Source organism: Oncorhynchus tshawytscha, linkage group LG21 (assembly GCF_018296145.1).
Source record: "Oncorhynchus tshawytscha isolate Ot180627B linkage group LG21, Otsh_v2.0, whole genome shotgun sequence".
NCBI classification, from domain to species: domain Eukaryota; kingdom Metazoa; phylum Chordata; class Actinopteri; order Salmoniformes; family Salmonidae; genus Oncorhynchus; species Oncorhynchus tshawytscha.
The window spans coordinates 19,335,673-19,363,617 of NC_056449.1; the positions used below are offsets into that span (position 1 = coordinate 19,335,673).

At 43.5% G+C, this 27,945-nt stretch overlaps 1 protein-coding gene across 6 annotated transcripts in view; it reads right to left on the reverse strand.

Moving 5' to 3' along the window:
* LOC112244918 (LIM and calponin homology domains-containing protein 1) overlaps window positions 1-27,945 on the reverse strand; it is a 150,713-nt gene that overhangs the window by 66,867 nt on the left and 55,901 nt on the right. For all 6 annotated transcript variants that reach the window (XM_042303173.1, XM_042303175.1, XM_042303172.1 and 3 more), the window contains exons 2-4: window positions 24,449-24,519; window positions 18,807-18,876; window positions 378-484 (exon numbers count right to left, since the gene is read on the reverse strand). In XM_042303173.1, coding sequence (XP_042159107.1) covers window positions 378-484; window positions 18,807-18,876; window positions 24,449-24,519 — 248 coding nt within the window. The remainder of the gene's footprint in view (window positions 1-377; window positions 485-18,806; window positions 18,877-24,448; window positions 24,520-27,945) is intronic.

Consider the following 27,945-nt stretch of genomic DNA (forward strand, 5'->3'; position numbering starts at 1 on the left):
ACATTTCACATTCTTAAAAAAAAGTGGTGATCCTAAATGACCTAAGACGGGGAATTTTTACTAGGATTAAATGTCAGGAATTGTGAAAAACTGAGTTTAAATGTATTTGGCTATGATGTATGTAAACTTCCGACTTCAACTCTATAGGCAGGCAGACAGACAGGCTGAAAGGCAGACAGGCTGAAAGGCAGACAGGCTGAAAGGCAGACAGGCTGAAAGGCAGACAGGCTGAAAGGCAGACAGGCTGAAAGGCAGACAGGCTGAAAGGCAGACAGAACAACTGTTCCACCACCCTACTGACCACCTACTGGACAGTGATCCAACCAGCCAGTCAACCAGCCAGACAGACAGGGAAGCAGGTGTGTGTGATGTCTTACTTGGCGTTGGGGCGTGTGGAGATATCCTGCAGGTCCCCAGGGTCAAACAGCTGAGAGCCCTTCAGTCCCAGCTCCTCACAGCCACGCAGGAACACACTCAGGTTGTCCTGAAGGGAGAGAGAAGACAGAATATTACTTAGCGAGGACATAATCACGTCAGACGCCATAAAGTGCTTTGAAAGACTGGTCATGGCTCCCATCAACACCATTATGCCAGAAACCCTAGAACCACGTTCATCTGTACAAACAATATTACGCAAGTATAAACACCATGGGACCACACGGCCATCATACCGCTCAGGAAGGAGACGCGTTCTGTCTTCGAGATGAACGTACTTTGGTGCGAAAAGTGCAAATCAATCCCAGAACAACAGCAAAGTACCTTTAGAAGATGCTTGAGGAAACAGGTACAAAAGCATCTATATCCACAGTAAAACGAGTCCTATATCGACATAACCTGAAAGGCCGCTCAGCAAGGAAGAAGCCACTGCTCCAGAACCGCCATAAAAAAGCCAGACTACGGTTTGCAACTGCACATGGGGACAAAGATCGTACCAAAGTACGTTCATCTCGAGAAGACAGAACGCGTCTCCTTCCTGAGCGGTATGACGGCTGCATGGTCCCATGGTGTTTATACTTGCGTAATATTTTTTGTACAGATGAACATGGTACCTTCAGGCGTTTCGAAATTGCTCCCAAGGATGAACCAGGTGTTGGTCTTGGCTGATTTCATTTGGTTTTCCCATGATGTCAAGCAAAGAGGCACTGAGTTTAAATGTAGGCCTTGAAATACACCCACCGGCACACCTCCAATTGACTCAAATTATGTCAATTAGCCCATCAGATGCTTCTAAAGCCATGACATCATTTTCTGGAATTTCCCAAGCTGTTTATAGGCGAAGTCAACTTAGTGTATGTAAACTTCACTAGAATGTGATACAGTGAATTATAAGTGAAATTATCTGTCTGTAAACAATTGTTGGGAAAATGACGTGTCATGCACAAAGTATATGTCCTAACCGACTTGCCAAAGCTATAGTTTGTTAACCTCTCGGATATGTGGGATGGTAGCATCCCACTTGGCCAAAAGCCAGAGAAAATGCAGAGCGACAAATTCAAATAAATTCCTATAAAAATCTAACTTTCATGAAATCACACATGTAAGATAACAAATTAAAGCTACACGTGTTGTGAATCCAGCCAACATGTCAGATTTCAAAAAGGCTTTTCGGGCGAAAGCAAATTATGCTATTATCTGAGCATAGCACCATAGTAAACAAAACGGATGGCACTGTGATAGACTGCATCCAATTTATTGAGTAGGGTATTGGAGGCTATTTTGTAAATGACATCGCCGAAGTCGAGGATCTGGAGGATGGTCAGTTTTATGAGGGTATGTTTGGCAGCATGAGTGAAGGATGCTCTGTTGCGAAATAGGAAGCCGATTCTAGATTTAACTTTGGATTGGAGATGTTTGATGTGAGTCTGGAAGGAGAGTTTACAGTCTAACCAGACACCTAGGTATTTGTAGTTGTCCACATATTCTAAGTCAGAACCGTCCAGAGTAGTGATGCTGGACGGGCGGGCAGGTGCAGGCAGCGATCGGTTGAAGAGCATGCATTTAGTTTTACTTGTATTTAAGAGCAGTTGGAGGCCATGGAAGGAGAGTTGTATGGCATTGACGCTCGTCTGGAGGGTTGTTAACACAGTGTCCAAAGGGCCAGAAGTATACAGAATGGTGTCGTCTGCGTAGAGGTGGATCAGAGACTCACCAGCAGCAAGAGTGACATCATTGCTGTATACAGAGAAGAGAGTCGGCCTAAGAATTGAACCCTGTGGCACCCCCATAGAGACCGCCAGAGGCCCGGACAACAGGCCCTCCGATTTGACACACTGAACTCTATCAGAGAAGTAGTTGGTGAACCAGGCGAGAAAATCATTTGAGAAACCAAGGCTATCGAGTCTGCCGATGAGGATGTGGTGATTGACAGAGTCGAAAGCCTTGGCCAGGTCAATGAATACGGCTGCACAGTATTGTTTCTTATCGATGGCGGATATGATATCGTTTAGTACCTTTAGCGTGGCTGAGGTGCACCCATGACCAGCTCTGAAACCAGATTGCATAGCGGAGAAGGTACGGTGGGAATCGAAATGGTCGGTAATCTGTTTGTTGACTTGGCTTTTGAAGACCTTAGAAAGGCAGGGTAGGATAGATATAGGTCTGTAGCAGTTTGGGTCTAGAGTGTCTCCCCTTTGAAGAGGGGGATGACCGCAGCTGCTTTCCAATCTTTGGGAATCTCAGATGACACGAAAGAGGTTAAACAGGCTAGTAATGGGGGTTGCAACCATTTCGGCAGATCATTTTAGAAAGAAAGGTCGTCTAGCCCGGCTGATTTGTCGGGGTCCAGATTTTGCAGCTCTTTCAGAATATATCAGCTGACTGGATTTGGGAGGAGAAATGGGGAAGGCTTGGGCGAGTTGCTGTGGGGGGTACAGTGCTGTTGACCAGAGTAGGGGTAGCCAGGTGGAAAGCATGACCAGCGATAGAAAAATGCTTATTGAAATTCTCAATTATAGTGGATTTATCGGTGGTGACAGTGTTTCCTAGCCACAGTGCAGTGGGCAGCTGGGAGGAGGTGCTCTTTTTCTCCATGGACTTTACAGTGTCCCAGAACTTTTTTGAGTTTGTGTTGCAGGAAGCAAATTTCTGCTTGAAAAAGCTAGCCTTGGCTTTTCTAACTGCCTGTGTATATTGGTTTCTAACTTCCCTGAGAAGTTGCATATCTTGGGAGCTGTTCGATGCTAATGCAGAACACCATATGATGTTTTTGTGTTGGTTACCCTCTCTGGGATAAGGGGACGTAAATGTCCCACTTGGCCAATTGCCAGGGAAAATGCAGAGCGCCAATTTCAAATAAAATACTATAAAATTCAAACTTTCATTAAATCACACATGCAAGACAGCAAATTAAAAGCTACACTCGTTGTGAATCCAGCCAACATATCAGATTTCCAAAATTTTGTTCTTTGTTTTAGGGCCAAAAAGATTGGAGAGTTGGTTCATATTAGAATGACTGTGATTTTGCTGTGATCTGATAGGGGTGTGAGCGGGTTGACTGTGAACGCTCTGAGAGAGACTGGGTTGGGGCCAGTGGTAAAGTAGTCTACAGTACTACTGCCAAGAGATGAGCTATAGGTATACCTACCGTCCCCTCGAAGCCTACCATTGATTATGTGCATACCCAGCGTGTGTGACAAGAGCTGTAGGAATTGTGACCGTTTTTTGTTGGTTATGTTGACGTAGTTGTGCCGAGGGGGGCATATGGGGGAGGGAATGATTTCACCTCCAGGTATTTGTCCCCGTGTGCTGAGGGAGTCAGGTTCTTGTCCAGTTCTGGCATTTAGGTCGCCACAGACTAGTACATATCCCTGGGCCTGGAAATGATTGATTCCCCCCTCCAGGATGGAGAAGCTGTCTTCATTAAAGTATGGTGATTCTAGTGGGAGGGTATAGGTAGCACATAGGAGGACATTTTTCTCTGTTGAGATCATTTCCTTTTGAATTTCTAGCCAAATGTAAAAATGTCCCTGTTTTGATTCATTTATTTAATAGAGTGAATTAGGTCTGCTCTATACAAAATTAGCATACCCTCATAGTCCCTTCCCTGTTTCACACCTGGTAGTTTGGTGGATGGGACTACCAGCTCTCTGTAACTTAGAGGGCAACCAGTGGGTCCATCTCCTCTATACCATGTTATTGTAGGATGACAATGTCTGTATTTCAGAAGTCCAGGTTCCTGCTCTTTAGGTCAAAGGCAGATGACCTCAGGCCTTGGATATTCCAGGATGAGATAGTGAAGGCAGTGTTCAATAAAGTGTTCAATGTTATAAGTCGTGTGGTTTGGCCTCAGACCAGTAAGTGTGAGCATAGCCTGCTGAGTAACTGGTACATGCCATTGGCTTGGGCTAGTGTAAGAGTGAGGGTTGGGCCTGTTTGCCTGCTCTCTCTCTCTCTGTTTCCTCTTTCCCCCTATCTCTGTCTCCCATACAGAGCTTGCCAGGTGTCCTGCAGTCCTTTGTTCTGTCGGTGCAACCTGACCCTGCTAAGGCTCCTGTCCCCTTCTCTTCTCCAGTTCCCAGCCTCTTTCTCTTCTCTCCCGTTCTCCCTCTCTCTACACAAACCTACACAGAGCTGGATTTTCTCACATTTCAGAGCATTTCTCACTGTGCTAAGCCCCCCCCCCGGCTTCCTGTACATTTGGGAGAGTCCCATCTCTGCTACCCTGGAGAGGAGACCCCACCCATAAACACACACACAGAAGGTGTGAATGGATATTGCTCTTCACAATATTGAGCAATTGGAACAGTAGTTCTCAGTGATATCAGCTTCTCCCAAATCAGCACTGCATACACACTGATACAAACTATTGACAAGCATTTCAAGGTCTACAAGGTTTTGCTCTTCCCATCTCTATGTTTATCATAGCGGACTTTGTTTTATAACTTAGGACAGTTTTGACACTCACCACGACATCCTTTATCATAAAGTTGGTTGGACCTCTCTAAAAACACACAGGTCACGTCATTATTCTATTTTTGTTTCTCAATAAATACTAATAATACTCAGTAAACTACCAATTTACTTATCATTGTTGAAATGTAGAAACTCAGATTGCAACACTAGATCACAGGGTTGGTTAATGCTGGAGACTCCACGTGTATCCACAGAGTTCGGTAAATCTGCTTTTTCCTAACAGGCCCCTATCATGTGTAATAATCTCCAAGTAACATTTCATTTGGATATGTTGTCGTCTCTGGGTCAGTTTAGGAGAAAGGCTAGGGATTTTTGTATTTATAAATGTGCTTGTTTTGTTTATGGTGTACAGTGCCTTGCGAAAGTATTCGGCCCCCTTGAACTTTGTGACCTTTTGCCACATTTCAGGCTTCAAACATAAAGATATAAAACTGTATTTTTTTGTGAAGAATCAACAACAAGTGGGACACAATCATGAAGTGGAACGACATTTATTGGATATTTCAAACTTTTTTAACAAACCAAAAACTGAAAAATTGGGCGTGCAAAATTATTCAGCCCCCTTAAGTTAATACTTTGTAGCGCCACCTTTTGCTGCGATTACAGCTGTAAGTCGCTTGGGGTATGCCTCTATCAGTTTTGCACATCGAGAGACTGACATTTTTTCCCATTCCTCCTTGCAAAACAGCTCGAGCTCAGTGAGGTTGGATGGAGAGCATTTGTGAACAGCAGTTTTCAGTTCTTTCCACAGATTCTCGATTGGATTCAGGTCTGGACTTTGACTTGGCCATTCTAACACCTGGATATGTTTATTTTTGAACCATTCCATTGTAGATTTTGCTTTACGTTTTGGATCATTGTCTTGTTGGAAGACAAATCTCCGTCCCAGTCTCAGGTCTTTTGCAGACTCCATCAGGTTTTCTTCCAGAATGGTCCTGCATTTGGCTCCATCCATCTTCCCATCAATTTTAACCATCTTCCCTGTCCCTGCTGAAGAAAAGCAGGCCCAAACCATGATGCTGCCACCACCATGTTTGACAGTGGGGATGGTGTGTTCAGGGTGATGAGCTGTGTTGCTTTTACGCCAAACATAGCATTTTGCATTGTTGCCAAAAAGTTCAATTTTGGTTTCATCTGACCAGAGCACCTTCTTCCACATGTTTGGTGTGTCTCCCAGGTGGCTTGTGGCAAACTTTAAACAACACTTTTTATGGATATCTTTAAGACATGGCTTTCTTCTTGCCACTCTTCCATAAAGGCCAGATTTGTGCAATATACGACTGATAGTTGTCCTATGGACAGAGTCTCCCACCTCAGCTGTAGATCTCTGCAGTTCATCCAGAGTGATCATGGGCCTCTTGGCTGCATCTCTGATCAGTCTTCTCCTTGTATGAGCTGAAAGTTTAGAGGGACGGCCAGGTCTTGGTAGATTTGCAGTGGTCTGATACTCCTTCCATTTCAATATTATCGCTTGCACAGTGCTCCTTGGGATGTTTAAAGCTTGGGAAATCTTTTTGTATCCAAATCCGGCTTTACACTTCTTCACAACAGTATCTCGGACCTGCCTGGTGTGTTCCTTGTTCTTCATGATGCTCTCTGCGCTTTTAACGGACCTCTGAGACTATCACAGTGCAGGTGCATTTATACGGAGACTTGATTACACACAGGTGGATTGTATTTATCATCATTAGTCATTTAGGTCAACATTGGATCATTCAGAGATCCTCACTGAACTTCTGGAGAGAGTTTGCTGCACTGAAAGTAAAGGGGCTGAATAATTTTGCACGCCCAATTTTTCAGTTTTTAGATTTGTTAAAAAAAAGTTTGAAATATCCAATAAATGTTGTTCCACTTCATGATTGTGTCCCACTTGTTGTTGATTCTTCACAAAAAAATACAGTTTTATATCTTTATGTTTGAAGCCTGAAATGTGGCAAAAGGTCGCAAAGTTCAAGGGGGCCGAATACTTTCGCAAGGCACTGTATATAATATTTGCTATTTATTTAATTTTGTGTTTTAAATTGTGTATAATTTTCTTTTCTGTATTGTTCACATTTGCAAATGAGACCTAGGTCTCAATGTGTTTTTCCCTGGTTAAATAAAAGTTAATAAAAAAAGACAAATAATGTTCCATATCTATATACACTATATATATATACACAAAAGTATGTAGACACCCCTTCAAATGACTAGATTTGGCTATTTCAGCCACACCCGTTGCTGACAGGTGTATAAGATCGAGCACACAGCCATGCAATCTCCATAAACAAACATTGGCAGTAGAATGGCCTTACTGAAGAGCTCAGTGACTTTCAACGTGGCACCGTCATAGGGTGCCACCTTTCCAACAAGTCAGTTCGTCAAATTTCTGCCCTGCTGGAGATGCCCCGGTCAAGTGTAGATGCTGTTATTATTATTGTTGTTGCTCCTATTATCTAGGAGCAACAACAACTCAGCCGCAAAGTGGTAGGTCACAAAAGCTCACAGAACGGGACCGCTGAGTTGCAACACTCACCGCTGTTCGGTTGCAACACTCACAACCAAGTTTAAAACTGCCTCTGGAAGCAATGTTAGCACAATAACTGTTCTTCAGGAGATTCAAAAATGCGTTTCCAAGCCTAAGATCACCATGCGCAATGCCAAGCGCCAGCTGGAGTGGTGTAAAGCTCACCGCTACTGGACTCTGGAGCAGTGGAAATGCGTTCTCTGGAGAGATGAATCACGTTTCACCATCTGGCAATCAGACAGACGAATCTGGGTTTGGCGGATGCCAGGAGAACGCTACCTGCCCGACTGCATAGTGCCAACTATAAATTTCCTTTCCTGTTTCAACATGACAATGCCCCCGTGAACAAAGTGAGGTCCATCCGGAAATGGTTTGTCGAGATCGGTGTGGAAGAACTTGACTGGCCTGCACAGAGCCCTGACCTCAACTCCATCAAACACCGTTGGGATGAATTGGAACGCCGACTGCGAGTCAGGCCTAATCGCCCAACACCAGTGCCCGATGTCCCTAACGCTCTTGTGGCTGAATGGAAGCAAGTACCCGCAGCAATGTTCCAACATCTAGTGGAAAGCCTTCCCAGAAGAGGGGAGGCTGTTATGGCAGCAAAGGGGGAACCGACTCCATGTTAATGCCCATGATTTATCATTGTGGAATACTAATTTCATCAATATTACAAAACTTACTTTAGGTCAGCTTCAATGGCTTTCATAGGTAGGTAAGAATAGTTACATGATGTCAATTTTTATGTCCAAACATGAATATTGACTTACATTGAAGCGTTTTCGAGTGGTATATGGCCAATATACCACGGCTAAGGGCTGTTCTTACGCACAACTCAAAGCAACGCAGAGTGCTAGGACACAGCCCTTAGCCGTGGTATATTGGCCATATATCACAAACCTCTGAGGTGCCTTATTGCTATTATAAACTGGTTACCAACGTAAATAGAAATGTAAAAATAAATGTTTAGTCATACCCGTGGTACACGGTCTACCACGACTTTCAGCCAATCAGCATTCAGGGCTCGAACCACCGAGTTAATAAATAGTAGTGCAATACCGTTAATTTTTTCCCCTTTAATTTCAAAATGATCCAGCTTCTTCCACCATGTTTCACACATTTTCAGACTACATTTTGAGATAATATATGACAAAGTGCAGTTAAAAAATATATATATATTATAGACATTACTTTATAAGCAACCTTAAGTTTGAATAGTGATGAATTGACCCAATGGGTCATGAAATGTGGTTTCACCAATTTATTGTATGTTGTCAACTATTCAAAATCATATTTTTCACCAAAATAAGCATTTTTTAAATACAAACTAAATGTACCCTATTCTTAGTCCACCATACCCTTTACTGACATATTAACCACCTGGTTGAGCACATTTGTTGATTTGTTGCTTTTTAGCCTTTTTACATTTTAACCATTTATTTTCATATTTCTACTCTTCAAGGTCTCTACTAACAGGAATGGTGCAATATGAATACCTCAACAACTGAATTCCTCCTGCCTTTTATCCCTTATCTTTGGTGACTGATTTTGAGTATTCTTACAGCCCTCGAAGTGGGCGAAGTTAGAGAGCCACAACACTGAACTGCAGCAACCCAAAATAATACCAATTATGTAAATTCATCCAGGAGGGCTGAGGAGTTGACCAATCAAGTTCAAGTGAAGATTTCTTTCATATCCACTTCTAAATCAATTGTCAAAACATGCTCTACCAGATGATTGAGAATAGGGTTAAAGGGGTATGGAGAAATTAATAATTTAAATAAGGTTGTTTACACTTAGAGCAATACATATACTGAAATCTCCAAAAATACTTCACCAAGCACACTAAACAAAACCTTCTCGAAAATTCCAAACTATTCGCTTACAACTTGGGGGAGCCTGATTGGCTATGCAGCACCCAGTAAGAATGTGCTTTAAGATTTCAAATGGCTCACCAATCACTGATGGTAATGAAGTCAATACAGTAGGCCTTCCATTGGCCAGAGACTTCCCAGTTCCCATTTAGCATAGCTGAATTACATTGGAGGGATTCCATCTTAAAAGCCTGTAGTAGGGATAGATGAATGTATTGTTGGCAGGGGGAAGAAGAAAGGAGGTGGATGGAAAGGATTTGGAAAGGGTTTAGGAGGGCAATCAACACCAGTTAACTAGTTTAGTTTGTTTGTATTTAAGTCCAGTAGAATCCAGTGAAAACCAGTTAGTCACAGAGGTCTGGCACAACATGGTGTGTTTAAAAATTATGCTTTTAATAAAAAGTGGAGGCTGGGTGGAGACATTGTGAAATCACACTTTCATGTTTTTCAATGTCCTATTTTGAGTAACGGGTTGGTTACGCTTAATAATGCCTGCATTGCTAACTTCTCCACTGTTTTTGTCCCGTAGCTACCATGCTGTAGCAGCGTGAAGCAAACCCATACACCCATGCACAGATACTCTGTGTGATCCAGTAGTCAGTTAACAAGAAACCAATAACAACAAAGAAACTGGAGGCTCCCAAACCATCTCTCTCCACAATGCTGCTGCTGCTCCCAAACCATCTCTCTCCACAATGCTGCTGCTGCTCCCAAACCATCTCTCTCCACAATGCTGCTGCTGCTCCCAAACCATCTCTCTCCACAATGCTGCTGCTGCTCCCAAACCATCTCTCTCCACAATGCTGCTGCTGCTCCCAAACCATCTCTCTCCACAATGCTGCTGCTGCTCCCAAACCATCTCTCTCCACAATGCTGCTGCTGCTCCCAAACCATCTCTCTCCACAATGCTGCTGCTGCTCCCAAACCATCTCTCTCCACAATGCTGCTGCTGCTCCCAAACCATCTCTCTCCACAATGCTGCTGCTGCTGCTCCCAAACCATCTCTCTCCACAATGCTGCTGCTGCTCCCAAACCATCTCTCTCCACAATGCTGCTGCTGCTCCCAAACCATCTCTCTCCACAATGCTGCTGCTGCTGCTGCTCCCAAACCATCTCTCTCCACAATGCTGCTGCTGCTGCTCCCAAACCATCCCAAACCATCTCTCTCCACAATGCTGCTGCTGCTGCCCAAACCATCTCTCTCCACAATGCTGCTGCTGCTCCCAAACCATCTCTCTCCACAATGCTGCTGCTGCTCCCAAACCATCTCTCTCCACAATGCTGCTGCTGCTCCCAAACCATCTCTCCACAATGCTGCTGCTGCTGCTGCTCCCAAGCCATCTCTCTCCACAATGCTGCTGCTGCTGCTCCCAAGCCATCTCTCTCCACAATGCTGCTGCTGCTGCTGCTCCCAAACCATCTCTCTCCACAATGCTGCTGCTGCTGCTGCTCCCAAACCATCTCTCTCACTCCCAAGCCACAATGCTGCTGCTGCTGCTGCTGCCCTAAACCATCTCTCTCCACAATGCTGCTGCTGCTGCTGCTCCCAAACCATCTCTCTCCACAATGCTGCTGCTGCTGCTGCTCCCTCCCAAACCATCTCTCTCCACAATGCTGCTGCTGCTGCTGCTCCCAAACCATCTCTCTCCACAATGCTGCTGCTGCTGCTGCTCCCAAACCATCTCTCCACAATGCTGCTGCTGCTGCTGCTCCCAAACCATCTCTCTCCACAATGCTGCTGCTGCTGCTGCTCCCAAGCCATCTCTCTCCACAATGCTGCTGCTGCTGCTGCTCCCAAACCATCCTAAGCCATCTCTCTCCACAATGCTGCTGCTGCTGCTGCTCCCAAGCCATCTCTCTCCACAATGCTGCTGCTGCTGCTGCTCCTAAAGCCATCTCTCTCCACAATGCTGCTGCTGCTGCTGCTCCCAAGCCATCTCTCTCCACAATGCTGCTGCTGCTGCTGCTCCCAAGCCATCTCTCTCCACAATGCTGCTGCTGCTGCTGCTCCCAAACCATCTCTCTCCACAATGCTGCTGCTGCTGCTGCTCCCAAACCATCTCTCCACAATGCTGCTGCTGCTGCTGCATCCCAAACCATCTCTCCACAATGCTGCTGCTGCTGCTCCCAAACCATCTCTCTCCACAATGCTGCTGCTGCTGCTGCTCCCTAAGCCATCTCTCCACAATGCTGCTGCTGCTGCTGCTCCTCCCAAAACCATCTCTCTCCACAATGCTGCTGCTGCTCCCAAACCATCTCTCCACAATGCTGCTGCTGCTGCTCCCAAACCATCTCTCTCCACAATGCTGCTGCTGCTCCTCCCAAACCATCTCTCTCCACAATGCTGCTGCTGCTGCTCCCAAACCATCTCTCCACAATGCTGCTGCTGCTGCTCCCAAACCATCTCTCTCCACAATGCTGCTGCTGCTGCTCCCAAACCATCTCTCTCCACAATGCTGCTGCTCCCTAACATCTCCCTCCACAATGCTGCTGCTCCCAAACCATCTCTCTCCACAATGCTGCTGCTCCCAAACCATCTCCCTCCACAATGCTGCTGCTCCCAAACCATCTCCCTCCACAATGCTGCTGCTCCCAAACCATCTCCCTCCACAATGCTGCTGCTCCCAAACCATCTCTCTCCACAATGCTGCTGCTCCCAAACCATCTCTCTCCACAATGCTGCTGCTCCCAAAACATCTCCCACCAAAAAACAAAATTCCTCCTTCTGTGCTCTCTTCCGACAACAAGTCGCCCGATGCCAAGAATAACAGAAACGTAAACAAAGAACATGCAGACAGAGGAAATATTAGTGACAAGGGTCTGTGTATGTGCATGTATGTGCAGGGGAAACCACTTAAACCCATGTCCAGCAAGCGTTTTGTACAATAACATAAAACATGTATGTGTGTTTGAACCGTGTGTGTGCGCGTGTGGGGTAGGGGGTCACTGGTAGAGGAAACTGGGTGGAGACCACAGCTGAGAACATCGACAGTGACCTCTTGTAATGGAAGGCTCTTGATGACAGACACTGATGTCTACATCAACACACACAGTGTTCCAGCCACTGCCCTCTTCCCCCCCCCTCAGACACCAAAACTATGGACAACGGTCAGAGAAAACCAGGCACGATAACACATGTAGACTTAAAGAGACATCTGCAGAGAACTCCATTCCTGTGGTCTTGAGACAATATTTCCCCAATAGAACTAAAACAGTAAAAAAAACTATTAGGAGCTAATTGATGATGCATGAAGTACAGAGACATTGAACACGTTCCATCCTTAGATCATTTTACATTACGGTGCTGAATCTGGATGGACTCAATACCTTTCTGACGTGATCTGACGACAGATGCAGGGGGGGAAGTGAACCAGCATTCACACCCAGAAACAACACCTATAGAGTATCCAGAGGAACGGGGTTCACAGATTACGCTGAGGGAGATGGGTGTCTCACAGATCTGTTTCAGATTCCAACCTCACAGAGTCAAGGCCAAGGACAACACTCAAATAAGCAGGGGAGAGTTTAAAACTCACAGACAAGTGGTTTCTTCTTATCACAAGTCAAAATTCTAGGCAGTGCCATGACTGGTGTTTCACAATTATACAGTGTCATACACACATCTATAGTTATCAGGTTCTGTGTAATGGTACATTGGAACGAATACAGAATATTCCCAAAAGTGCAAATTTTAAGCTAAATGTAGTGCACCGCACACTCTCAGGTACTATAAAAGATGTGACCTATGAAATGAACCCAGGTCTGCTACCAACCCACTAGCCCTCTTCAGCAGAACAACAAGCAACAAACCAAAGAACCAACCAGCCAACCAGCTGTAGTCCAGGGAGTGTGGCTTGCTAACACTGAGTCTCAGTACAGCTTGCTAATACTGTGCCTTAGTATGGCTTGCTATCACTGAGCATTCCTAATGCCCTGGACAAAAGCCACCAATCAACCTGTAAAACATTCCACTCTGCTCTGCTCCCCATCCACCCTGATTACACAACAAGGAATTCCACAGAGAGACATTTTCCCATTAGGCTGTAACAGGAAGGGGAAGAGCCTCGTCTGGAATTTTTCTTTGGATATGCAGATGTAAGGTGTTACTGCAATGCAAAAGCGTGCGAGTGAGCACATCCATATGATTTTCAAAAAGGAAGGTGTGGATACACAAGCCTGCACCTTGAGTTGAACCATAAGGATTTACAAGCCTAGTTTACAAGCCTAGTTTACATGCCTAGTCTAGTTCAGTAGGCCACAACGTTCAGATTAAAATATATTTCTAAGAACAAATCAAATCAATTAAAATCTCATTTGATTTGTCACATGCACCATGTTGACCTTACCGTGAAAAGCTTACTTACAAGCCCTTAACTCTATTTTCTTACAACTGCATTGTTGGTTAAGAAAATATTTACTAAATAAGCTAAAGTAAAAAATAAAAAAGGACCAATAAAATAACGAGGCTATATACAGGGGGTACCGGTACTGAGTCAACGTGCGGCGGTACAGGTTAGAGGTCATTTGTACATGTACTGTAGGTAGGGGTAAAGTGACCATGCATAGATAATAAACAGTGAGTAGCAGTAGTGTAAAAACAAACGGGGTGGGAGAGGGATGGGTGGCCATTTGATTAATTGTTCAGCAGTCTTATTGGAGTGGAGTGGGTCTAGGGTTTCCGTGATGATGGTGTTGATGTTTATTTCTTGAACTGCATTGTTGGTTAAGGGCTTGAAAGTACACATTTTACCCGTTGTATTCGGCGCATGTGACAAATGCATTTCCATTTGATGTGAGCCATGACCACCCTTTCAAAGCACTTCATGTCTACCGACGTGAACAGCAACGTGAACAGCGCTACTCTTATCATTTCTATCTGCAATGTTCCACAATGATTCCCTACTCAACCCTTCCCTACTCAACATGGCCCTGGTAACCCTGTATTTGCTTGGCTTTGTTCAATGACAAAAAGCAAAAGCATTATGTTGTGAATTGCTTGTGCCCACTCAGATACAGTACATATCAAAGACGTACTAATGTCTCTTTCCTCCTCCCACTCACTAGTTTCTTGTTCATGTCCCCAGCAGATGGAGGGCCAGTTTGTGTAGATGGATAATTGATAACCCCTCTAATTCTATGCAGAAAGACTGACCCGACACCAGATTAAGTGTTCTCTTAGGTCTTATAGACAGAAATCATTAGATGTGTAATGGAGAGAAACAGTAGCCATGTAAACAGAAAGTAGGTCCAGAACAGAAACGGGGGAAGAGAGAGACTTTTGATGTTCTTAACTTAGATATCTTCAGAAAATGAGACTTCAAGAAAGAGAGAGAGAAAAAGAGAGAAAGAAAGAAAGAGGAAAAAAAGAGAGAAAGAAAGAAAGAGAAAAAGAGAGAAAGAAAGAAAGAGAGAAAAAGAGAGAAAGAGAGAGAAAAAGAGAGAGAAAGAAAGAAAGAAAGAAAGAGAGAAAAAGAGAGAAAGAGAGAAAGAGAGAAAGAGAGAAAGAAAGAAAGAGAGAAAGAATGAGAAATAAAAAGAAAGAGAGAAAGAAAGAAAGAGAGAAAGAATGAGAAATAAAAAGAAAGAGAGAAAGAAAGAGAGAAAGAAAGAAAGAAAGAAAGAGAGAAAGAATGAGAAATAAAAAGAAAGAGAGAAAGAGAGAGAAAGAGAGAAAGAGAGAAAGAGAGAAAGAGAGAGAAAGAGAGAGAAAGAGAAAGAAAGAGAGAAAGAGAGAGAGAGAGAAAGAGCAAAAAGATTAAAGACTTAACTGGTGTAACAGTGGAGCAAAAACATCTTGACAAAGTGAGGAAGTAACTGTTTTGCTTTGAACTTGTTACAAGATAAAGATAATCCATTGTTACTGGATTGTAAAAAAGAGAAAGGGCATGTAATTGCTGGTGTTCCTTATTAACAGCCAGAGGAGGCTCGTTGGCGGCGATTAGAGACGCCGTTAGATAAGAGAGTAGGGAGAGAGAAGCCGGGCCAAACCAAACTTCCTTCAAAACAGTTCAACTGAAGCCTACCACTTTTGCATTTTTGGGTTCTAGCTCCCCCTCTCCCTCCATCCATCATCCAGCTGTTGAGTTCTCCTCTCTTTCATCCTTTCTTTTCTGCATATGTTTGTCTCTCGCTTTCTTTCTTATCCAGCCATTGTTCATCTCCTCTCCTCCGTTCTTCATCCCTTCTGTACTCTTTTCATTACCCTTTGGTCTTCAAACCATGAGCAGAGTCAAAGAAGACAGGGCCATTGTGATTATATATATTTTTATTTTTTATTTATCATTTATTTAACTAGACAATTCAGTTAAGAACAAATTCTTATTTACAATGATGGCCTACACCGGCCAAACCCGGGTGACGCTGGGACAATTGTGCACCACCCTATGGGACTCCCAATCATGGCCAGTTGTGATACAGACTGGATTCAAACCGGGGTGTCTGCAGTGACACCTCTAGCACTGAGATGCAGTGCCTTAGACCGCTGCGCCACTCGGGAGCCCCGACACATTAAGTTAGAAGGTTAGGTTGAAGTGGCGCCCAGACGCTGGTCTTGGTTTGCATTTAACAGTAAATTTATCCTAGATCTGTACTTTGGGGCAACTTCACACTGAAGGCAAGTTAGCCATTGAATGCTACTCATTATTCCTATCCAGAGTTGGAGAGAAACTGATTACATGTAAGTGATTACAAAAAAAACATTAACTGTAATCCGTTACATTACCAGCAAAAACATTGTAATCAGATTACAGATACTTTTGAAAAACTAGAGGATTACTTCAAGGATTATTTTTAAATTCAGAAAGGATGTTTGCGAAAAAAAACTTATCTGTAAACTCAATGACATTCAAATGAACATTGATAAAAGGTGCATGTTTAAATCAGAGCTTGCTATGATGACACACCAAAAGTGTTTGATGGATCGAGGGAAAAGAGCAGGAATAGGCTTTTGTAGGCTACAGTCCAAGCTATGTCTTCCAATGGTGCGACTGCTGTCGGCATCCAAAGATTATACAACTTGAATAAATCAAATCAAATCAAGTCAAATGCTTGGAGGTAAGGATGACAGCAGTGGTGTAGTCGAAACGGATATCACTTATTATTGATATCTACAGTGGGGAGAACAAGTATTTGATACTAAGTTCTGCTTTTCTGATGTATCAAATACTTATGTCATGCAATAAAATGCAAATTAAATACTTAGAAATCATACAATGTGATTTTCTGGATTTTTGTTTTTGTTTTAGATTCCGTCTTTCACAGTTGAAGTGTACCTATGATAAAAATTACAGACCTCTACATGCTTTGTAAGTAGGAAAACCTGCAAAATCGGCAGTGTGTCAAATACTTGTTCTCCCCACTGTATATAGCGCAATGATGTGAATCACACTGCTGCTCTCTAAATTAGCTATTTGCGCCTTACAGCTTGTGGTTGTTGTGGATGGCTGTTCAGAAATCTAAATGTGTATTTGAACCCAATAATGGTTGAATTGAATAAATTAAAGCTTTTGATAAACTTAAAGGGGCAATCTGTAGTTGCTACATCCATTTTTGGACTTATAAATTATATATATTAATGTAAAGATAAAATTTAATCAGAAATGATATGTAGTAGAAAGCGATGGGTTAGAAGAAGCCTACACAACCAACCCATAAAGTAAAATTTAACATCCAGCTATGGCCAGCTATGTAAACTTTAACATTGATTTATCCTGCAATAGATGTCATTCAATTGGTAACATACAAGTTTACATACACTTAGGTTGGAGTCATTAAACATATTTTTTTCAACCGCTCCACAAAATTCTTGTGAACAAACTACAGTTCTGGCAAATCGGTTAGGACATCTACTTTGTGCATGACACAAGTCATTTTTCCAACAATTGTTTACAGACAGATTATTTCACTTATAATTCACTGTATCACAATTCCAGTGGGTCAGAAGTTTACATACACTGAGTTGACTGTGCCTTTAAACAGCTTGGAAAATTCCAGAACATTATGTATTGGCTTTAGAAGCTTCTGATAGGCTAAATGACATCATTTGAGTCAATTGGAGGTGTACCTGTGGATGTATTTCAAGGCCTACCTTCAAACTCAGTGCCTCTTTGCTTGACATCATGGGAAAATCAAAAGAAATCAGCCAAGTCCTCAGAAAAAAAGTTGTAGACCTCCACAAGTCTGGTTCATCCTTGGGAGAAATTTCCAAAAGCCTGAAGGTACCACGTTCATCTGTACAAACAATAGTACACAAGTATAAACACCATAGGACCACGCAGCCGTCATACCGCTCAGGAAGGAGACGCACTCTGACTCCTCGAGATAAACGTACTTTGGTGCAAAAAGTGCAAATCAATCCCAGAACAGCAGCAAAGGACCTTGTGACGATGCTGGAGGAAACAGGTACAAAAGTATCTATATCCACAGTAAAACGAGTCCTTTATCGACATAACCTGAAATGCCGCTCAGCAAGGAAGAAGCCACTGCTCCAAAACCGCCATTAAAAAAGCTAGACTACGGTTTGCACATGGGGACAAAGATCGTACTTTTTGGAGAAATGTCCTCTGGTCTGATGAAACAAAATAGAACTTTTGGGCCATAATGACCATTGTTATGTTTGGAGGAAAAAGGGGGATGCTTGCAAGCCGAAGAACACCATCCCAACCGTGAAGCATGGGGGTGGCAGCATCATGTTGTGTGGGTGCTTTGCTGCAGGATGGACTGGTGCATTTCACAAATTAGATGGCATCATGATGGAGCAAAATGATGTGCATATATTGAAGCAACATCTCAAGACATCAGTCAGGAAGTTAAAGCTTGGTCACAAATGGGTCTTCCAAATGGACAATGACTCCAAGCATACTTCCAAAGTTGTGGCATAATGGCTTAAGGACAACAAAGTCAAGGTATTGGAGTGGCCATCACAAAGCCCTGACCTCAATCCCATAGAAGTAAAGGAACAAATAACTAATATGTTTCCTTCCTCTCCTCTCCTTTGCTATCACTCTATATACATAAAACAGTGTAATGAGGAGCTGGATGCATTTCCACAAGATCTTGAAAGACCTGCTGCAACACACACACACATGTGCACATATGTTCCCACAGACACACACAATGGAATACTACTGTGAGGTTTACACCCTTCCATTGTTCCCAGCTGTTTGACAGACATAGGTTGAGCCTTCTTATAGCTTGGGAGATGGAGTGACTATGTACTGTCTATCTGTGAATAATTTAAAGTGCAGAATAGACTGTACATTATTCAGAAAGGAATAGAGGTAGAGTGAGAGGAAGGGAGAGGTGGAGGGAGGGAGGAGAGGAATAGGAGGATAGGGGAATTAAATGGCGGGAGGAAAGGGGGAATAGATGGTAGAGTGAAAGGAAGGGGGAGATGGAGGCAGGAAGGGATGCAGGAATGGGAGGATAGGGAAACTAAATGGAGGGAGAAAGCTGGCAGAATGAGAGGAAGATAGAGGGGGAGAGGAATGGAGTGATGGTAGAAGGAGAGAACTTACCAGGCCAGCGATGGGAGTGGGTAATCTGTTGATCTTCTTCACCAAGCCAGGTTTGATGGAGCTCAGCAACCTGAGAGAAAGAGAGCGATGAGAGAGAGAATGTAAAATAATATGAAACCACAAACATCTGATTCAAATCCAATCAGATATCTCTACAAAACATCAATATCTTCAGCTATGAATGGATAACATATGTAAAGGCATTGTTGGAAACAGTCCCAGCAGATACCATCAGACACTTACAGTATAATTTAGACAGAAAGCAGTTTAGTATTTTGTTTTATGGATAGAGGGAGGGCTATAGACCTAAAATTCCTTAGATAACTATGTGAATGATCATCATCACCAACTCTGGACTTTCTGGTTAACTTCAATGTCTCTTATCCAGCATCTGTTGCTCTGAAGAACTAGGAATCGTATGCATTTCATGTAGGAGGAAGATAGAGGGGAGAGAGGGATAGATTGAGAGACAGACAGAACAAATAAACAATCAGACAGACTACGACGACAGAAAGAAAGAAAGAAATGAATGAAGGAATCAGAAAACAGACCCTCCCCCTGAGTGTGTCCTATGTGGCCCTCTTGGGAGGTTGGCATTGATACTGGCTCTAAATCAGATGGAAGGACTTAAGGACACATGCTGCTCCCCACTCCTCTGTATATTAGAACAGGTCTCAGAGCAGTTGGAGTGGATAGTGATAATGACGGGGCAGAACCAGACGAAGAGGAAAAACCTCTGTCCTCACAGCCCTCAAGGGGCTCATGGTAAGTTGGAGCACAGTGAGCACACAGCCGCAGCCTTGGACTGCAGTCAGACTCGCAGACAGGCCTTGGACTGCAGTCAGACTCACAGACAGGCCTTGGACTGCAGTCAGACTCGCAGACAGGCCTTGGACTGCAATCAGACTCGCAGACAGGCCTTGGACTGCAATCAGACTCACAGACAGGCCTTGGACTGCAATCAGAGTGACAGACGGGTCTTAAGAGACTTAAATACACACCCAGTCACACAAACACGTGACGAACAATCATACACTGTCTCAGTGTGTTAGGATGTATCTGGCTTTAGTGTATCCAGTCATGTTATTCCTGAGGAAGTGGGCATGAGTGGTTGGGATAATGTTGCCAGGTCATGGTTCACAACAAATTACTAACACACAGATAACTGTAGCTAAAATATGTTATTGTACACAAGCACTTCTGTCAAAAACAAAATCTGTCAAAAACATGGGAAGTCACGAGACAAACCCTCCCCATTTTGATGTTCTGAAACTTAAAACACTTAACTAAAGTACATCCCCCTCCTCACTCAAGGTAACCTCCTCAAAAACTAAACATGAGAAAAAAAGCGGGTAAGGGTGTCAAAGACAAAACAGATAACTTCCTCATGGTCCAGCCCTTCCTTTGTTTTGAGAGCACACATGGTCCACAGGAGACATTCTCCAACTTCCTCCCAAGGTGCAAGGTTTTTAGAAAGAGCCTGAGGAGATCTTATCTAATCCTAGGCCTGTTATTGCTGTTTCACCTGAGGAATGTACAACAAGAGTTCCCCCTATCTGATTCCAGACCTGTTACTATGTCCGGTTGTTGAGGAATGCACTACAATAGTTCCCCCTTTGTTCCTCATCAAAGCCAGAGCCAACATGACATAACCATCTTGTGATAACAATCGCTGAAGTTATGACAAGCCTGGAAGGCAATGTGATTCTATCTCAAACGCTGAGTGGAAGAGAGTGGAGAGGTTGAGTTGAGATGGATGGCTGTGGGATGGTGTGATAGGGGAAGGGTTAGGTGTAAGGGAGACGCTGGTTGTTGACAAAGGTGTTTCACACATGACCGTGGTAGTAAAGAGTAAGCGGAGAAGGTGATATGTGATGTTGATAATATGGTAAGATAATGCTGGTCTTTGCTGGTGTTATTCATACTACTGTCCCGACTCTGCGCGGATCTCCATGATATTATTGCGAGCGATTAGAAAATTACTGTTATCACGCACGCACACACACAAAATGCACATACAGACAGTGTAGACAGAGAACATACAGTAGAGGCCCACAATTCACTGTGAACACTGTCAACAACCCACAGTTGTATTACCCATCTGTTTCAGTTGACCCCACTGAAGTCCTTCAAAGTCCCTTCATGGTCTCCAGGGGGCTGTACCAAACCCCTAGGGTGTCTGTGCACTTTACTACACTAACAGAATCCACACACTGGAATTTAGTGGGATGACCAAAACCATTAAATCTCCTAGATTGAGTCCACTGCTGAAAAGGACAGGGTCATACCGTAAAGTAAAGTATGTTCTATGCACAGGATGAGGAACATGTCTGAAGGGAAGGAGGGAGACTATAGCCGTAACACAGGATGAGGAACATGTCTGAAGGGAAGGAGGGAGACTATAGCCGTAACACAGGATGAGGAACATGTCTGAAGGGAAGGAGGGGGACTATAGCCGTAACACAGGATGAGGAACATGTCTGAAGGGAAGGAGGGAGACTATAGCCGTAACACAGGATGAGGAACATGTCTGAAGGGAAGAGGGGAGACTATAGCCGTAACACCAGGATGAGGAACATGTCTGAAGGGAAGAAGGGAGACTATAGCCGTAACACAGGATGAGGAACATGTCTGAAGGGAAGGAGGGGGACTATAGCCGTAACACAGGATGAGGAACATGTCTGAAGGGAAGGAGGGGGACTATAGCCGTAACACAGGATGAGGAACATGTCTGAAGGGAAGGAGGGGGACTATAGCCGTAACACAGGATGAGGAACATGTCTGAAGGGAAGGAGGGGGACTCTAGCCGTAACACAGGATGAGGAACATGTCTGAAGGGAAGGAGGGAGACTATAGCCGTAACACAGGATGAGGAACATGTCTGAAGGGAAGGAAGGGAAGGGGACTATAGCCGTAACACAGGATGAGGAACATGTCTGAAGGGAAGGAGGGGGACTATAGCCGTAACACAGGATGAGGAACATGTCTGAAGGGAAGAAGGGAGACTATAGCCGTAACACAGGATGAGGAACATGTCTGAAGGGAAGAAGGGAGACTATAGCCGTAACACAGGATGAGGAACATGTCTGAAGGGAAGGAGGGGGACTATAGCCGTAACACAGGATGAGGAACATGTCTGAAGGGAAGGAGGGGGACTATAGCCGTAACACAGGATGAGGAACATGTCTGAAGGGAAGAAGGGAGACTATAGCCGTAACACAGGATGAGGAACATGTCTGAAGGGAAGAAGGGAGACTATAGCCGTAACACAGGATGAGGAACATGTCTGAAGGGAAGAAGGGAGACTATAGCCGTAACACAGGATGAGGAACATGTCTGAATGGAAGAAGGGAGACTATAGCCGTAACACAGGATAAGGAACATGTCTGAAGGGAAGGAGGGGGACTATAGCCGTAACACAGGATGAGGAACATGTCTGAAGGGAAGAAGGGAGACTATAGCCGTAACACAGGATGAGGAACATGTCTGAAGGGAAGGAGGGAGACTCTAGCCATAACACAGTTGTTCCCACAATGTGAAGAATTGAGTTGACATGGTTGGGAGGATGCATGCAATTTACACGCTACAGGAAAAGGGTTGAAGACTCAATTAGTACTTTACTGTAGTTATTGAATTGTTAATTTACTGTATCTATATTAAATAATTTATCAGAGTAGATTCATTGGGATTAAAGAACCCTGGACCACAGTCTTTTTAAATAGAGAATAAATGATTGGTTAAACCCCTCAGAACTGTGAATATATCAAATGGCAAACATATCTAGTCAATATTATAAAATGTGCATGTAATGTACAGTTAGCCTGACTAACAAAGCCAAACTCTGTAGCCATAGTGACCCATTTCAGGAAACTTGGCGTATGATGCGGGTCACTACTTCATAGGAGAGCCGTTTGAAAGTGAACTTTTTTTTAAATCAAAATGCGTTTGGGACAGAAATACCTTCTCGAACATGTGAACTTTCATGTGCCTTAATAAAAAACTTGTATGCCATCCGTAAATATGAATAAAATTGTTCAATTACGAGCCCAGTAGGTTTAGTCACAGAAAAAAATAGCAACATTCCAGCTAGCCATGATTGGCTGAGATAATGAGTGGGTTGGACATGCCGAGAGATGAGTTTGGATTTGTTTGCCATATAGTACACATTCTGTCTATTTGAGCTGGTCAGTATGTGTAGGTAATCCTGTCTAATGCAGCTTTTTTGGAACTGTATTGAGTAGTAAAACTACATAAATCAGTATGATATTCAAGTATGATAGCTAAGGAGATGGAGAAAACACCTGTTTCCGAATTACATCTTCAAACTAAGGGCAACCATGGCATCCGTGACAGGAGACGCGTCCATCTATGATGTATACTGGTAAAATATTCTAGCAACCTACATTTTCAGATATGACACGTTTCTAATTTTGACAGAAAGTAGTTCATTTCAAGTTAAAGTGTACCATTAGCTAGCTAACATTAGCTTGCTAACTCGCAAGCTAACGTTACGTGTATGATCTTATTATTCGTATCTCTGAGTATTTGCTTGGCTAGTTAATGTCAGCTAGCTACCATTGAACCTGATTGGTTAGCTACCTGCAGACTCATGCAGGGTAGTAACATCATGAGTTGGGATTATGGTTCATTGTTTAGCTAGCTAGCTACCTACATGTCTTAACAAAATAATCCTCTATGCAAGTAACTATTTCAGATGCGTTTGTAAATTCAGTCTGGCCATCTACTCCGATTTCAGAGCACTCTCGTCTGAGTGTACCAGAGCTCAGAATAACTGATGAATTTAGGAAAGCTCAACACCCGTTGAATATGGCCAGTGTCAGTAAAATTTGGCAAATAAATGTAATTAAATTGTTGCCAGCAGCACAGTTAACCAACACTCTGGATAACATGAAAACAGCCTAACCAGCTCTGCTAGGGTGAGCAAAATGGTCAGAGTTTGGGTGGGGGCTAAAGCTTAAGAGGGTGTGAATGATGCTGAATGGGTGTAGACAAAGAAGTGCTCTCCAGTAGGTACCAAAGCATTCAAAGGCCATTTCTCAAAAGTGAGGTTCATCAACTTTCAAAGCAGAATTACTTTCCCATTGTTCCTCAAATGCAGTATATGTTATACCATTTTGTAGCTCTGTGTCTATGATTTTATCAAATGTAAAAAACACAATTTCAAATGTTGCTACATAAGACCGAATCAAGGCGGTCGGTCACATACGGCCAGTAAGCCTGTAGTGTACTTAACTCACTATTGTACCACATGGTCTGGTGTGTCAGGCTACTTACTGTAGATTATAAACTGGGTGGTTCGAGCACTGAATGCTGATTGGCTGGCAGACGTGGTATATAGACCGTAGACCACGGGTACGACGAAACATTTATTTTTACTGCTCTAATTACATTGGCAACCAGTTTATAGCAGCAATAAGGCACCTCCGAGGTTTTTAGTATATGGCCAAAATATCGCGGCTAAGGACTGTATCCAGGCACTCCGCTTTGCGTCGTGTTTCAGAACAGCCATATAAATGCAACTCTTATTGTGCCGAGCAGCAAAGGAAGACAGTTGAGGGTACAGCTTATGTCATATGATCGTAACTTGAAGGTGTTTTTTTTTTAAATGGTAAAACACTTACTCGCACAGCAGGATCCCATTCTCCAGGCCTCCCCTGAAGTCCTTGTCATTGAAGCATCTGCCTGTGACCGCCTGTCGATCAAAAAGGAAAACCAAAGGTGTCAGTTTCCTTGGTCCTCTTCAACCTCACAGGCACATTAGTCAGTCAGTAGTCCTGCAGTAGCTATGCCTTGTCCTCCTTCTCGGTGTACAACGGTATTTTCTAAATTCAAAGACATGAGTTATTCCTCAGTTGAAGATGTACAACTATAAAATGCTACATTATTTAACATTTAGCTACTTAAATAGCAACATGAAAAAGCACGGCTGGCCGAAGAGGATTAAAGAGAAGGTATAGTGAACTGACACTCACATGTCTACTGTGCTACTGTACATCAACGTCCATAAACCAAAAATCCCTCTGTGGGGAAACAGGCTTCAAAACACAATATCCTTTGTTCCTGGTACTTCAAAACTTTTCCTCCGTAAATCTCCAGAGGAAATACTCTGGAGCAAAAGAACAAGAAACTAGAAAGGCTATCCAGTCACCCTCGCTCATTGACAGGGATAACTAACAAGCTGTATGTTAACAAGCTTGACGTAAGCTGCCATCATCCCCACCAAATGGCTCTCTGGGGCTGTTCCAGGCCTGTAATTGGACGTGACACAGGGGATTTCTCTCTCGTAGTAGTCCAGTAGCACTTACATGACTGGGCTAAGTCTAAATGTGTCACTGTGGTCTAAGGCTCGAAATAGGACATGTGGATGCATATGCTAGACTGTTTTGTTCAAATGTACATCCAAAGGTGACAATGTGTCTATACTTCAGACTAGTAGCAGGTTGAAAATCATAGAAGAGCATCTAAAAAAAAGCTCCTCAATTTCAAGCTGAGTAACACCCTTATATCCTTATATCCTTCCTGTTTGGCCCTGTCCGGGGGTGTCCTCGGATGGGTCCACAGTGTCTCCTGACCCCTCCTGTCTCAGCCTCCAGTATTTATGCTGCAGTAGTTTGTGTCGGGGGGCTAGGGTCAGTTTGTTATATCTGGAGTACTTCTCCTGTCCTATTCGGTGTCCTGTGTGAATCTAAGTGTGCGTTCTCTAATTCTCTCCTTCTCTCTCTCGGAGGACCTGAGCCCTAGGACCATGCCCCAGGATTACCTGACATGATGACTCCTTGCTGTCCCCAGTCCACCTGGCCGTGCTGCTGCTCCAGTTTCAACTGTTCTGCCTTCTTATTATTCGAACATGCTGATCATTTATGAACATTTGAACATCTTGGCCATGTTCTGTTATAATATCCACCCGGCACAGCCAGAAGAGGACTGGCCACCCCACATAGCCTGGTTCCTCTCTAGGTTTCTTCCTGGGTTTTGGCCTTTCTAGGGAGTTTTTCCTAGCCACCGTGCTTCTACACCTGCATTGCTTGCTGTTTGGGGTTTTAGGCTGGGTTTCTGTACAGCACTTTGAGATATCAGCTGATGTACAAAGGGCTATATAAATAAATTGGATTTGATTTGATTTGATTTAACACTTGGGAGAATGAATGGACTGATGTCAGCACACAACTCACAATCGAAATCTAGGCAAGTTAGAGTACCTTGACCTGTTGACCCGGCCCTGGTTTCCCAAAAGCGTCTGAAGTCTAAGTTCATTGTTAGTACCTTCGTAGGAGCATTGTTAAATCTCAGAGCGGTTTTCCAAAACCATAGTTACTATGGTTGCACTTGAAAATGCTCGTAATCTAACGCCTGCCTCAGATGCTTTTTGCCCTCCCACTTTGTGCACAGAAGATCTCCGCTAAACATAGAATCACACGGGTTATCCATCTCTGTGATCGCCAATAACTTCGGAACAAAGTTGACTACAAATACAACGTTTCCAATGTTTTAGCAATTGATGCAAACAAGCGACGTATAAACATATGCTTCAAATGAAAACCCGGGATGACTGCATTCTTTCGATCCCATCAGTATCGAAACATGCTCCAACAACGTACTTAGCGACCGCTCTCTCTGCACAGTGTTTTGGGAAATGGATGATACATCTTCGGCCGTTGTAGGAAAGATACATTGTTAACACATTCATAGGCCTACATTTCATCGCTATTGGGAAACCGAACCCTGGAATGATATGTGTATACAAGGACATCCTCCTTACACATCCGCACACAGATACAAATCCTGCCAAAAACATTGTTTACAACATGCGCAAACACACACACAGTCCCAAACTAATTACAACCGTCTTACTTAAATATCAGCAGCACTTAATAAACAACCTCTATTCAAAAATCACCTCTAATCTCCCTGTTGTAAGTGTGTAACAGTCTTGCCTGGTACATTTATTGACTGGTACATTTATTTGCACAGGTGTGGAAAAAGTGTGGGGATACGGGATATACAACGACTGGCTGGCCGGGGTGTGCATTTCTGTCAGTTCTTTGGCTTGTTTGGACGGCGTACAAAAAGAAATGGACTGCTGTAATGACAGTGAGTAGTCCAATATGTTGATGTGTTTGGTGGAAAGGAAACACTGCCTTGTGTATGTGTGCTGACATTGGGGCCTTTCACTAATACTATTCACAGCAGTGGCTAAGAATAGTGAACCAGGCATTGTCTGTCCATTGACTACACAAAACTGATGAGACAACATTCTATTGGAGGTCTGTGTCACTGTGTGAGCTCCAAACATTCAAACACTAAACTGTCAAAAAGCACAGTCCACATTATGAGCATTTCATTTATAATTGCTGTATAGTTTTCAGGGTTTAACAATACAGTGCAATGTAGATTGTGTCATTTTGAGAGAACCGGTTTCTTCCAGTTCAGATTCAACAGTAAAGTATCAGCTTATATTTGTTTAATACAGGAGAATATTTCACTGCAGTGAGGATGATGATGATGATATAGTAACACCTGATATGTCGTAGTTAAAATTGTTGGTATTGTCAGTGTCTGCAAGGCTTGAATAATGTCAAACTGGCGGTCCACTGATTCATCTGATGCGGTAACCTCTAACTCAAGACCTGGAGGGCATCAGCAGATAGCTGTGTTTCCTAAACTGAACAGAGACCCGGTAAGGAAGCCCAGGCCTTTGGCCGACCAACATACCCTGGCTTACCTCATCATAGGGGCTTCTGGCTGGCACAACCAGGGGGCCTGATCTCTAACAGGCCTCTCCTGGCTAATATAGCCCCTGTGGAAATTTTATCAGGAAGCCACAGCAGTAAAAGGTGAATTTGTTCCTAGCACACCAAGGGAGGGTCCATAGACTGGAGCTATACTGTACTGACAGGTTCAATCGAAATAAACACACATTTTCCTGAAAAAAATTGCCTCGGGGGGTCCAGCATCCAGGAGAGTTTGACCCCAAAGTCCATTTGGCCCTTTAGTCTAGTTCAAAGACTAAAACCCTTTAGTCTCATTCGATAAATGCATCCATCTTACAAATTTCCTCTCATTTAGATGGAAACATAGACCGAAACTAAGTAATGGGGAGTTATTCTGACCAAGGTCT